The following is a 14,656-nucleotide window of genomic DNA, read 5'->3' on the forward strand; positions in this document are numbered from 1 at the left end:
AAATAGTGTAAACGAAATTATATATTTAAAATAATCTGTAATTTTATTCAATAAAGTTAAAAATAGTATCCATATCAAATTATCAACATTGTTATTTTTAACAATGCCATGTTTTAATAATTATTTATATTACGTAAATTATAAATAATGAAAAATAAAGATCTGTATTATAAAAAAGTGATATAACATTTAAGAATTAAATTATGAAACACTGCATTATTTAAAATATATTACATTAAAAACATCAAATAAAAATACATTAAATAGCATTTGTATTCACAATATTAATGAAATTATATATAATTTTTATTTATTTAAATATGAACATTCTTTTAATTGTATATATATATATATATATATATATATATATAAAATAAACAATTAAAACAATGTTCATATTTAAATAAATACAAATTATAATCATATATTTAATAATATATATTACATTACAAATCTAAAAAAGAGATTTAAAATATAATACTGAAGAATCAAATGATAAAACAAACTTACATTGTAAATCACTCATTAATATTTAAAAACGTCAGTGCAGTAAATAAACAACATATAGAGTCATTATGCAAAATATTAAATTATTTGATAAGATTGGCTACATTCTACAAAGCACCAAACACAGAGTCGTTTCCATATTCCTCAGTTTTATTTATATTATCAGCACATAGTCGTTGTACAGTGAGGATTACAGAAACCCCGGCCACCTCTGCATCATCATTCACCTTTACATACAAAACACGTTTAATATCACATACACGAAGAGGAGGGACGAGACACGAGCAGATTTCCAGTACGTCGAAGGCTTTCCGAATCAAATATTCCACAACTGATTTCAGAAGTATAAATACAATTCCAGGCTTATTTATTATTTCATTATTTAATATCAGTTTAAAATCACTATTCCGCATCCGCGAGATATCAGACCGCCGTCATACGTGTGTGTTTGCGCTTTACAGGTGTGTGTGTGTGTGTGTGTGTGTGAGAGACAGTAAGAGGGAGAGAGGGAGGGACGTGGGCTAGGAGGTATTTTACAGTCGAGCTCAAACTGAACGCCGCGGTGCTCTCGTGTACGGTTTCCTGTTTAATACTGCCGTTCTGTGTTTACACCAACGCTTGCGCCTCGTGTCAGTCCACGTACATGGGGGAGCTGGGAGACGCGGGCATCTCGTCCAGGATCTTGCAGACATAGCTGGCCACGTCCACCGAACGCTCCTCGTATATCTGAATGAAGGGATGTTTCTGAGACACAGAGAGAAGTTCACTTTACTTTCATTTCTTTCACTCAACAGCACCTTCTTGAGAGTTTGTGTCCTTTATCATGCACATCTCAAATAACCTGTGCTTTTATCACATTTAAAACAGGCTAAAAACTCCTACACTGACTTACTGTAGCCTCGATAACATATCAATTATCAATATCATTTTTATATAAGAGACAAGATTCCCACGTTATGTAAGTGAATAAGATATTAAGAAGTAAATTCTAATTATGTCAAGTTCTTAAATATGTTATTGCTATCTGGGAGTAAAAAATGCTTATATTAATAGTATTAGTAATAATAATAATAATAATAATAATAATAATAATAATAATTTTAAGTCAAAATCTCCCAATAACTAACTACTGGAAAATTCACATACATATATCAAGCTTTTTAATAATAAATTATTATTTTATTTTATTTGAAGAAAATGCTGTTTAAAAGTTCCTCCACCTCTGGATAAATACATTTCCATGGCTTTTTATGTGAACAATGACTTGGTAAACAATTTTCTAAGCAATTTCTAGCTAATTAAATCTTTTATAGCATAATTTATCATATTTCCTCAGGTCCTAACTATTAGAAATGTCTCTCATATGTCTAGGTTTTCCATAACAGTAGAAACTCTCATTCAACTTTCATGCAAGTTACACTTTTAATATCATAACAAGATATATAAAATATGATGATATAATATAATTGTCATGATATAATATAATAACAATACGTTCAAAGCATGGCATCAGCGGGAAACAGGTACTCACCAGAAGCTCTTTGTACTTTGGCCTTTTTGACTCGTCCTTTGTAAGGCTGTTAGAAATTAAAACAAGAAAAGATTTGATTAAAACCCTTCGGAGTCAGATTGATCATAAACTCAAGCCTGAGCTCTTGCAGTTGCTGTGAATGAGCAGCAGGAGGCGTCGTGTGTGTCATGTGATCACACAATAAATCAGAGTTATTACATCCCGTCTGCTGAGTCAGCAAGCTCTGAGAAAGAGGAAACGCTGGAGAGCTCAGTGTGCGTGTGTGTGTCTCACCACAGGTTGACAAAGTTGATGAATTTGGGGGAGAACTGTCTCTCCTCTGAGCTGCTGAGCTGCGGCGGGTCGCCCTTCACCACCTGCGTCAGCTGATCGAACACGCTGTTCCACTTGGGGTAGGGGAAGCGTCCCGTGGCCAGTTCATACTGAAACAGCATTGCAACACATCAGACACACACAGAAATCACTTTCAGATCCCATGACAGATCATCATCCTCACCAGGGTGATCCCCAAACTCCAGACGTCTGAGCGCACATCGTAACCCTGTCTGGAAGCGCTGGGGTCTATCCTCTCCGGCTGAGGGACAAACACACACATCAACATTATTATTATTATTATTATTACTACTGCTATTTAATACTTTCAAACAATCAAATCACATCCAAAATACGTTTTTGTTCAATTAAAATGTAATGTGTCTATACATATGTATATATAAATACACATGCACATGTTATATTTATATATAAAAAATATTTATATTTATATAAAATAAAACTTATACATGAATAATATATTTATATGTGTGTTTGTGTGTGTATATTTATATTACACACATATTACGTAAACAAAAGCTATTAGGTGCAATTAATTGCAATTTATCGTTTGACAGCATTATTATTATTATTATTATTATGCAGTGTTGTTTTTTTTATTAATAAAAACATTAAATATACTTCATGTTTGGAAGTTATATTTATGTAATAAGTAATAATTGAAGTAATAATATTGTTTTGTTTGGATTGATAAAAATAACATTACATTAACATTTTCAAAAATAAAGAAATCAGGAATATTCTGCTTTAATGTGAATGTCTCATGCTTTATGACAAAGTTCACGATTTTTGCTTCTATCATTTTTAGCATGAATGATAAGTGCTTTATTCTAAATAGAAATACAGTATTATTAATTATTTTAATAATAAAAAGTAATTTCCTAGTGCATGTGATTTAAAAAAATATTAAATATTATTATTAGATGCTTATTTTATTAAAAAGAAAAATCCTCCATTTCAGATTTTTTTGTTCTGTATCAATCAGAGATACCTCACACTGTTGAGATTAAATGTTTCATTGATGAAACTATTTCATTTCTTACATTTTGATGCATTTTTTGGCATGGATCAGCACGACATGTTCTTTTAAATGCAAAAATAATAATAATCATTTGTTTTTTTTTTTATCTAATTTTCTGGAAGAGAAAATTTATTTTCCTGACATATAAAGTCCCGTCCTATGAATATTCAAATTAATTCAGAAATACATATGATATCTGAGGTTAATTGTGCTAGCATCATGTAGAAAAGCTGAGATCATGGGTTCATTTCTCAGGACACACACTCTCCTGATGAACACATAAGTGTTTAACTGAGAGAGTGCTCTTTCAGCACATCAGACTGTCTGTGTCTGACTGTGTCCAGCTGCTTTACAGACCCAAACACCACAAAAACAGATGTGCTCCCGGCACACACTTCCGTCCAGACAGCAGCAGAGTGTGTGTGTCACACACTAACAGCTGTGCAGCCCAGTCAACACACTGATGATGTCATAATGCAGTGAGGAGACTCTGGGGATGATGATGAGGACGATGAGATCACAGCTAAGATTAGAGCATGATATCATCATCAGCAGCAGAGCCACTGCAGAGCGGAGCTTCATTCATGGACACTCCTGCAGTTACATCACTCTACAGCACACACACGCACACACACACAGCTTCAGAACGGATGGCAGGAAATTACTGAATTTGTTTTATTTTTTCCCCAATCATTATGAAAATATATATACAACACACACACGCATTTTGATGTTAAAATGATTATTATTTTATGTATTTCTGTATGTATTTATTTATTTATTTTTATTATTTTATTATTATTTTTATTTTATATATATTTTTTTTTTCTTTTTTTCTTTTTTTGTTTTTACAAAAATGTACCCAAAAATAGCAGTGGCATCTTAAAAAAAATTTAATAACATTTATTTTACTTTATTCTATTTAATTTTATTTTTTATCTACAGCACATCGAATGAATCAAAACATTCGTAATGTTTTTGAAATTTCTATTCATGAAAGAATCCTGAAAAGTCACACCAAAGTTCATACCATATTAATACATATAGATTTCGTATCAAAGTTTCCACAAAAATATGAAGCAGCACAATTGTTTTCCACGTTGATGATAATCAGAAATGTTTCTTGAGCAGCACATCAGCATATTAGACTGATTTCTGAAGAATCATGTAACACTGAAGACTAGAGCAATGATGCTGAAAATACAGCTTTGCATTACAGGAATAAATGACATCTTACATATGACTTTTCACTGTATTTTTGGTCAAATAAATGCAACCTTAGTGAGCAGAAGAGACTGTTCAAAAACATTTCAAAATCGTACCAACCTCAAACGTATGAATGGCAGTGGTAATGAATAAATAAATGAATAAATCTTACAGCCATGTACGGTCTGCAGCCTGCGTCTCTGGTTTTGGCGATGGAGTCCACCAGCTGTCCACTGATGCCAAAATCACACAGCTTAATGTTGCCTTTCCTGTCCAGGAGGATATTCGATGGCTTTATGTCTGCGGAGAGAATGGAGCAAAACAGGACTCCATCTAAACCCACTCAAAACATGCAGACAAAAATACACCGCTAGAGCTCTTTCTGCTTCTCTTACCTCTGTGGATAATTTTCAAGTTTTCTTTTAAGTGGTTAAGTGCTTTCACAGTCTGAAACGACAGAAAGACAACACAGCGTTTTAATCAACGCATCACTTAATCGATGCCAACGTGGATCAAACGAAACGAAAACTCACAACTAATGTTATTTTCCCTAAAATCTCCTCTGGAATCACTTCGTCTAAAGAGGAATAAACGTATTTGTAGAATTTGTCGAAGGAGGTAGACATGAGCTCCATGCATATCCAGCAATCCCCCTGAGGAAGACAGAGACAGAGCAAGCGTCTTGAGAAGAAAGACTCTCTCAGAAAAGCATGAGACGGACAGCAGAGCGGACGGACAAACCTCTCTGAAAAGAGCCCCGTAAAACTGGACGATGTAGGGACAGTCGCTGCTCCTCATGACCACATCCAGATCCATCAGCAGCTGCTTCTGTTCGCGCTCGTCCACCGTCGACCGGATCCTCTGCCGCACAAACAGAGTCGTGGAAAAGCGTGCATTTTCAAAAAGGCTGTGTGCTATATTGATCACACACACACACTTTCAAAGACAACCTAAAGTGTGCGGTCAGTAACTCATGACACGTGTCTCACTTTGACGGCCATGATCTGTCCGCTGGGTTTGTGCGCCATCTTGTTGACGGAGCCGTACGCTCCTCGGCCGATCTCGCCGAGATCCTTCAGGTCTTCGGCTGTGAAGTCCCAGTGCTGCTCGGGAGAGATCTTCAGCTTCCCAGACGACTCGATACTGTGTGTCCTCAGCCGCTCTCTGAAAACACACGCACACACACACACATGCACGTGAAGAGCGAAAGCTAAACTGTAAGTGTCTCTGGCCATCAGATGCTCTGTACTCACATGTGTGGGTTCTGGAAAGGAAGTCCGGCGGTGTTCAGAGTGATTCTGGAAGTAGGTTTGATCGGAGGATTGGCAAAATTTAACTTGAGGGCTTTACGTTTACCTGACAGAGGAGGAAGAGACCTTCGGGTTAAACACCAGAGTCAGGAAACGGCACTTTCACACCCAAACCAACACACTCATGTAGCATGAAGATAAATTTTATTCAGGTTGCTGTAGGATGAGATCTCTAACTAAGCCATGGAAGATGTGAGACACCAAAGTTCACTAGAGACATGCACATCAGAGCACCAGGAGAGGAACCCAAGAGCCAGGTTTCCTGAAGCCACCAGAGCACGCTGAAGCTGTGAAACATCTTCACTGAGGGTGATGATGATGATGGCTTCAGCAAATCTGGCAGCAGAGGACAGCGACTGCAATCTGACATGCACAAACCCTGCGTTTAACCAAAAAAAAACTAATCTTTCCCAATCTACCTCCACGCCAGACAGACAACAGAGCGGTAAAAAGATCTGATCACATCCGGACACAAAACAGATGATCTGGAACCAAAACTAAAGACGGACTTACCTTCATCACAGACACAACCTAACACAACCCAAACACAAAATCATACGTGAATCTGATTTGTGCAAACTGTACGGTTCATGTTGACTACAAGAGGTGCGCTTTTATAAGCACTAAAAATATCCAGCACCAAAATGAAGCCAATGCAACATGAGAGAAACAGTGACGGATTGGTTCAACAGAAACACCAAAACGAAAAATTAGACTTTTATTAGTTAAAAACTGAAAATAATGTTTCTGAAATTAAATTTGGTTAATTGAACTCAGTATGCTTGATATTACACCTTAATACATTTTACGTAATTTTACTGTAGAATCAAAAAGCTATTTTCTTTTTTTACAGTGAAAATGCTTCAAAACACATGATCAAAGAAATTCAACGTCACTGTTTCAGTCACTGTTTTTTTCCACCAAATCTTGTTAAATGAGAAACTAAACAAAAAACCCGGAAACCACAAATAATATTACTTTTTTATGTATTGTCTTTACAAATAAAGAAAAATAACGTTAAACCAAATCTAACACTGATTATAACTGGTTTGTAGGGGAAAATATTGATCAGAATGCGGAATTAATAAAAATGAATATAAATGTGGGAAATCCAGCTAATTTTCATTAAATAATAATTGATTTTTTCTTGTTTCAGTATTTTATCAATGTATTTTGGTCTGTAACTCTAATCAGCTTTCTATAGATATTAAAATAAAATTCTGAGAAGGGAAAAAGTAATTAGTTTGCCTTTTTTCAGTTTCTTTTCTTTCGCTATAATAGTAATAATTCACAAGGCATTTTTGTGACCATTTTTGTGACCATTTCTGCTCTTCTCGTAACAAACAGATGCACATTTAACCTCAATCCACAATTATGAGGAAATATGGGACTTTACGGAGTTATCAGTATTTTCTAAATCTATAATTAATGCTTGTGTCTCCATATAATTGCTAACTTGTGAATAAATTCCAAGGAAGTAATAAGACACAAGAGAAATGACAAAAACGTTAAATTAAAACAAACAACACTTAAGCACCAAAAAGCCCTTCAGATTCATGAAACAACTGGGAAATGAGTGTAAGCTCATCTCCGAGAACTTGAGGACTATTTTCCCTCCACCACAAGAATGTGAGGATCCGAATACCAGAGGAACGGCATTTCTGAAATCTCACGGCATGTGCGTCCATGTCCCAACAAGCTGGTGTTTGTTCGAGATGCTCATGCCAAAACCATCCCAGCAGTGCTCCAACACTAAACAAAATGCAAACCCAAGAAAACAGGAAGACGGCTACAACACCCAAGACAATGTTGACTGCACCGGTTAGTAGAAAGTCGTCTAAAACAACAACCAGAGCTTCCATTACTGTATGAGAACCATTGATCAATGCATGCGCGATCATTAAAGAGATCTTGATCAAGTGCAGGCTGATTTTGATCAAATCGACTGTCCAAGAGGGAATCTTTTTATCAATGGAAACTCAAAGTCTTAGACTTGTGCCGATTTCTCACTAAAACCCTCTTTATATTGTCGTTTCAAAAGAGATATATGAACATTTCAGCTACCGAATGGAAATACTGCCTACCAATGTGTTATTTAATGGCTAAAATTACAATATCTAGAGAGAAGGGTTGTTGAAATAATGCTGATATAGACTTAATACAACCTGATGACCAATATCAGTATGATTTTTGATTTTTTTAGACCGGCACAAGTCCAGCAGAAACCCATTAGTGTCCCCGAAACCAGCGAACAGACACGCTTCAGAAGGGTTGGCTTACTTTGATGAAGTCCAGACAGGTTTATCTGAAACCCTGGTGGTGAGAAGAACAATGGACACACGGTTTGAACATCTGTTCAAGTCCAACGCTAATTCTGTCATAATCTGCTCTTCATAGCTATTGGAGTCTCAATGAAACCACAAAATCCAAGAAAACCAGCTGACGGATCTCACAATGAGCTTCTAGAGCTCGCTTAAACCAAACCTTTGTGCCGGGATGTGCATCAGTGAACCGGGAATCATGGGAAATGTGTGCACATGCAGAGGAGGCTCACACACAACAGCAACCGGAAACCAGCAGAACGTAAAACAAAGGAAAACACCAGACTACGAGAGAGATGAAGGAGGGAAAATCCAAATGAAACGGTTCAGAGAGGGAATATATATAAACAGCGGTGGCTCTGGGGAAAACAATTTCACAGGCTCTCACCGTGGTCCGGCATCAGGGAGGATTGTGGGTAAGAAGAGACGAGAGATAAAGGGAGAGAAATATCATGAGGGGAATTATTGAGTTTCATTGCTTAAATACATAGGTTTAAAAGAATCCGTCCAGCTCGGCGTTTGGGAACTTCAGACTATGTTGGAGAAAGATTCATGTTAGGTTATTTCAGGACAAATACACTTGGAAAATGTTCACTCGGAAATTGCTACATAGTTACACATTTGAGAGACATTAGAGAGACAGGAATAGTATTTTCTTTTAAAACATACTCTTATAATCTTTTTTTTTATGACAATAAGGAAGTTTTGCAACACAAAGCCATAATGGAGATTATACACGTCTTAGGCAACAAGTTTATCTGAATACAAGAACGCAGAGATGAACTTCATTAATCATGGGTTGATAAATCAGTTTCCTCTTCCCGTGTAAATGTGAAGCCAATGCATAAAGCTTCCCAAGCAAAGCTGAATCACGTCAGACAGCAGTTTCAGGAAATACAGGAACTACGGTGAGATGCAGGAGATTTTGGAGAAGCACAGGAAAATGAGGAAACAGATTAACTAAACAGGTTTCTATTGAGATTCAATCAATCATAGAGTTAAAATTCAATATGGGCATATTCTTTATAGCTGAAATCAACCCAGAACAGTGTAAAAATGCATTACATAGACAAAAAATAACAATAAAAATCAGTAAACATGCACCCAGAAATTAATCTAAAAGACAAACGTCAAATTCATGTTTCAACCCAAAATCAGGTGTGTGTAGATGTAATTCTATTGTAATTGTCTGTTCTACAGTCATTTTTATTTAATTACCTTTAAATATAAGCATACTTCAATTATTATTATTTAGTTTTTTATTCTGCATGAATTAATAGTAGTATAATATAACCATATTATAAAAACTAGAATGAACAATCACAAATAATGATAAAAAATGTAATAAAAAAGTAATCTTATAGTTCTTATAACTCTACAGTAATTTAGATATTAATAAATTAGTAGTACATAAATTGCACTATTGTGTATTTCTTAATTAATTACATGATAGTATTTGTCATTTGTAAAATTGTAATAAGATGGCTTCATTTCCTAAAGACAAAACACAATAATATTTTCATACAATGTCCATGTCCAAACTGTTCAATGTAAAGTCAGTAACTACCTGAATCACTCTGAAACCTCCAGCATGAGCTGATGTCTGAAAATCAAAATGAAGTGCATCAGTTTGGAGAGAATACCCAGGTTCATTAAAGAGGCAACTGAGGTTGGCCTAGCAAATTTGAGAGAAAAACTGACCCATAAGAGATTACAGTTAATGGCACGGTAAAGATATGCAGTTAAATCTCAAAGTGGAACTGAAACATCTTTAATAACAAGACAAACAAAACAGCAATTGCAATGATCTTGGTGATGACTTTATGATAAACACAATTCATGCACATCGGTGTACTTGTTCAAACCTGCAAGCTTTCAGTTACCGGCACATATCTTTAACCACTTCACCATACCAAGTCCAAAATAAACCATTTATAGAGTCATGTTTTTAGTACTAACTCATTAGAGCTGTCGATTTTCCACACAGTTCCACATTCGATGTTAAATACAGCAAAGTATCACATTTTCAAGCTGGTTAGTGTCCTAAACTAATCCACATTCTACCTAAAATTTAAAGTGTTGGTATATAATAATCTATTTTAAATGACACATTCTATCATTCATAATCAATCACGAATATATAAAGCTGCAATTGGAGTCTTAAAACTACCCAAATTACAATCCTAAAAACATTTATGCAGTAGTTTGTGTAAAAACTGGGGGCCATAAGATGCCAGTAGGCCCATGGAAAGGTTTAGAGAGAAATAGTGTAAAACATACAATAATAATAATAACTAAATAAAATGAGTGAGTAAATAAAAATTACATTAAAATAAATATGTATGAATGGGTACATACACAATGAACTATATAAGGCGAGGATGATCATATGTTTGGGGCCCGTGGCATCTAAAATATTGAGAAGCGCTGGTTTATGACAGATAAGCTGTCAGTGATCTTACCATTTAACAGTGTCGTTTTCTTTATGAAATCATTTTTACTTCTTTGGTCCACAGATAAATCAAATAACATCTAAATATTACCATTTATTAAGAAATGGCTTTTCAATTCCCCCCGAAAAACACTCGCATTTATCTTGAGTTCATTTTAGCATCGTATCGTTAGCCAGTTATCGTTAGCCATCCAGCTAAAAATGTCAACAAACTCCAATGACAGTCGGTAAACGAACAATGACAGAAAACGAATTGATATAATACTAAAAACGAAATGGGCTTGCAAAATATTCAGCTATACATAGGTTACGTAGTAAAAAATGTAATATCACGTTGAAAAAATTTAATATTCACGGGCCTGTCAGTGTTTGACTGAAGCGGTTAGCCGTGCGGCTAACAGGACACTTACATTAAAAATTAAAGCTACTAGTATAAAACAATTTTATTACGTTAAAACATACAATTCAAAGTTTGTAAATCCTAACTGAGGTCGATAGTTTAGTTAAAGCTACGCGGCTAGTAATGCAGCGCGATTGAGTCTCATGTGATGCGAGTAAACGGTCATTGGATCTCATTGTAGGGTGGATGGATACGCGGTTCGGCGGTGTCTGACCTTGCATGCTGCTCATGGTGCTGATGTGCTGGCCCTGGGTCTGGTGGTGCTGTGCGCTGGAGGCTGATGCAGATGGGGTACTGCTGGGGCTGGACGTCGCCATTTGAGTTTGACTTCCAGCAGCCAGCGCTGGGCTGCAATGCAGATAGACAGACAGCAAAGCAACCTACAGTACTGTAGTGTACTGCACTGAACTGGACTGCACTACACTGCACTGCACTGCACTGCGCGCGTGCGCGTGCGTGCGTGCTCTCTCTCTCTCTCTCTCTCTCTCTCAATTCAATAAAGCCTTATTTACATGAATGTGTAACACAATGTTGCCAAAGCATATATATAAATTATACTAATAAACAGTAGAAGAAAACACATAGATCAAACATAAAATTATCTAAATACATGAAAAGATAAAGTGAGTCAGCTTAGAGTTAATCATGTTTAAGGCCTCACAAGTTGAATGGCTCCTCTTAAAGTAGGCCTACACTTAGTAACTAAGTATACACATATCAGTGTTGTATATTTACTATTTCAATACCCCTTTCTAGCATATTAAAGTATACTTTTATGTTTGCTTCAAGTATAACTGTAGTAATCTTTCAGTACACAACCAGTTTAAGTCAATATTTGTAGTTTGTACTGCAACCATACTAAAAGTGAACTTACAGGTACACTGATAGTTTACTAATTAAATACTTGTAGTAGCATTTTATGTATTGAAAAAATACGGTGCACTGCTGGAAACCCTGCTGCCGGTATATTACCGTTAATTTACAAAAAAGATGTAATTCAGAATACAGTTATAAAACTGTAAAATTACGATACTATGCTTGAAACCCTGTTGCCAGTATATTATCGTTAATTTACAAGGACATTTTTCTAAGTGTAACTACTGGTTTAGTAGTTTTATATGGCAAATATTCTTTAAGTGAAATTTACATCATACAAATATACTACTTTGTCCCTATTTAGGTATTTATTTGTATACATATTTAGATATATGAATATCTGAACATTCAAAACAACAAAAGAAAGAACAGGGTCTCTGCTTGTAAACAAAAACATTTTATTATAACATCATGCATAATTTTTTTAAACACTTGATTGTGGTAAAGTTTCATTAACAAAAGAAAGAAAGAAAACATTTTGAACAAAAAGCTGAAAAAAAGATATTGAACTGGATTTAGAATGATCATCAAAATGTAGATGGACTCGATCAACACCCCAAAGCTTGACAGTAATTATTACGTCTTCATTGGTCAGCATTAATTCTATAACGTTACACAGTTTTGATACTGTTTTATATCTCAAACGGAAGGCTATCTACCAAGCCTGTGTCTTTCCTAGTTCAGTCCTTGAGAGTCTTGTATAGAGCATCACAGTCCCACCCACAACCGGTGCCGGAAGTAAAAATTCAATACAATTTCTGCATTGACAGTTGGGGTATAAGCCAAAACGTAACCATACATGCAATCATGATCTCCTTGGCTGCCATGATGGCTTTTTTCAATGATGAAAACAAAAGTGTTCAAAGGCGTGAAAACCACTTCAGATCGGGTCATGTAACGTTAGTTGAGTGTAGCGTGTCCGAGGGTCAGCTTGTGGGTTTTGTAAGGGCCAGCATGAGGGACAAGACCTACAAAGTTTTGCAGAGAGCTTGGTAACGTTAGTTAGCATTATCGTCCACTTGATATGAGTCATATCAAGCATTTTATTATGCCACTGTCAAAACAATATTTAGCCTATGCATACCTTTTTGTCCATTTACTGAAAATTTGTGTTATGGCAACAACGTGTTGACGACTGAGCGGTGATTGCAGTCAGGTACAAAGCACTGCACCATTGCTGACGTTATCGTTAACCGCTTTCACACACGCACACAATATATAAAATATACGATGATAAATATAAAAATCAATACATAATACCTATATAAAACACAATTTATTTACATGATTAATACTGAAAGAACTGCTATTACTGCACATTCACTATATAAAATAAAATTCACTGGAGGAAAAAGTTTGTGCTGCCGTCGTCAGATTTGGAAGTCGCTCAAAAGGCTCGTTCGCGGCTGTGGCTTCATTCGACTTCAGTGAGGCGCGGTGGTTTATGGGATGAGTAGTACACAGTACACAGTCTTGTACCTTTGACTTTTTTTGGATTTTCTCTTAATTTTTTCACTCTAAATAATGTGTTGTATGCTTATGAGTTCAGCCGTAGCTGGTTATCCTCAGACATGCTCTAAAACTCTTTAGATATAGATTTTTCCGAAAGTCAATAGGAGAAATGAATGGGATATTTACTTCCGGCACCTAAGCTCCCTCGGGCTGTGGGCGGGACTGTGATGCTCTATTCGGTTGTTAAGTGATGACGTAAGAAGCGCTGTTTCCGGGTCCAAGCCTCAACTCGCTTCACTTGAGAATACAGCTTCAGCAGCAGTTTATGAGCACTGTTTATTTATATTAATAATTTAAGCTAAACGCTTTCAAACTTAAGGTATACAATACAGTCTCCATGCTCACAGTGTCACAAACACAAATAATTTTAATATTTTTTCTATATTTATATTTTCATTGTCTGGCCATCTGGGACTTCGGTATGGAGTTAAAGGTTAAAATTCTAACTTTTTCGCTAGTATTCTATCACATTGTGAGTTTATATTAGCACCTTTTGTTGTTTTCTTGTGGTAACTGATAGAGCGTTTTTTTTTTATTATTATAATGACATTTGAAACACAGAATGACATCAACATATTACATGCCAGGGAGAAATAAAATTATATACCTTTTAAAAAGATTCATAGTTTTTACAGCTTTCTTATTGGAAGAGTCAGAAATCAAATACAGATACAGTTTTAAATCTTCCAGAAAAAGGTTAAAGAAAGGCTTACATTTACAATATTTACATTTGTGGACAAAACATTTGGCGAGAAGCAAAATAAGATTAAGTAAATAAAATCTGATTGTTCTCTTTCAAAATGTATATAACCCAAAATAACATTTTCATATTTCAACGAAATGTCAGGAATTATACCACAAAAAATTCTCAAAATGTTTTTCCACAGATTCTTAGTATACTCACAATACCAAAATAAATGAGTTAAATCTTCAGCTTGGAGACCACAAAAGGAGCAATTTACATCAAAGTCCTCAGAAATGAACCTTTGTAAAAAAAAACATTTTGTTGGATAGCACTGATGTATAATTTTATAAGACACTTCTTTGGTCTTATTATATAAAAATAATTTTTGAGGCAAAACCCAGACCCTATCCCAGTTAATTTCACCTACATGTCTGTTCCAATAAAAGATGGCATTCGGACAAGAGACAACCTCATTCTGGAACAGAGCACGAATACTCCTATT

The 14,656-nt window shown here is 35.4% G+C and overlaps 1 protein-coding gene across 6 annotated transcripts; it reads right to left on the minus strand.

The window, feature by feature from the left end:
* Positions 1-636: 636 nt before the first annotated feature.
* LOC113101088 (dual specificity mitogen-activated protein kinase kinase 4-like) lies at positions 637-11,523 on the minus strand. Of its 6 annotated transcripts, XM_026265552.1 has the most exons (14): positions 11,296-11,523; positions 9,797-9,832; positions 8,189-8,221; positions 6,422-6,439; positions 5,852-5,954; positions 5,588-5,762; positions 5,340-5,459; positions 5,132-5,251; positions 4,994-5,045; positions 4,771-4,898; positions 2,535-2,612; positions 2,312-2,460; positions 2,039-2,084; positions 637-1,251 (listed from the first exon to the last, which is right to left on the minus strand). In XM_026265552.1, the coding sequence occupies exons 1-14, from the start codon at positions 11,396-11,398 to the stop codon at positions 1,138-1,140; spliced, it is 1,275 nt and encodes a 424-aa protein (XP_026121337.1). In that variant the 5' UTR covers positions 11,399-11,523; the 3' UTR covers positions 637-1,137. The 6 variants fall into 6 exon arrangements, with proteins under 6 accessions (XP_026121337.1, XP_026121338.1, XP_026121340.1 ...); XM_026265553.1 differs by lacking the exon at positions 6,422-6,439; XM_026265555.1 differs by lacking the exons at positions 6,422-6,439; positions 8,189-8,221 and having other exon boundaries at positions 5,852-5,942.
* Positions 11,524-14,656: the final 3,133 nt, after the last annotated feature.

The sequence above is a fragment of the Carassius auratus genome, unplaced genomic scaffold (genome assembly GCF_003368295.1).
Source record: "Carassius auratus strain Wakin unplaced genomic scaffold, ASM336829v1 scaf_tig00217498, whole genome shotgun sequence".
Classification (NCBI taxonomy): Eukaryota; Metazoa; Chordata; class Actinopteri; order Cypriniformes; family Cyprinidae; genus Carassius; species Carassius auratus.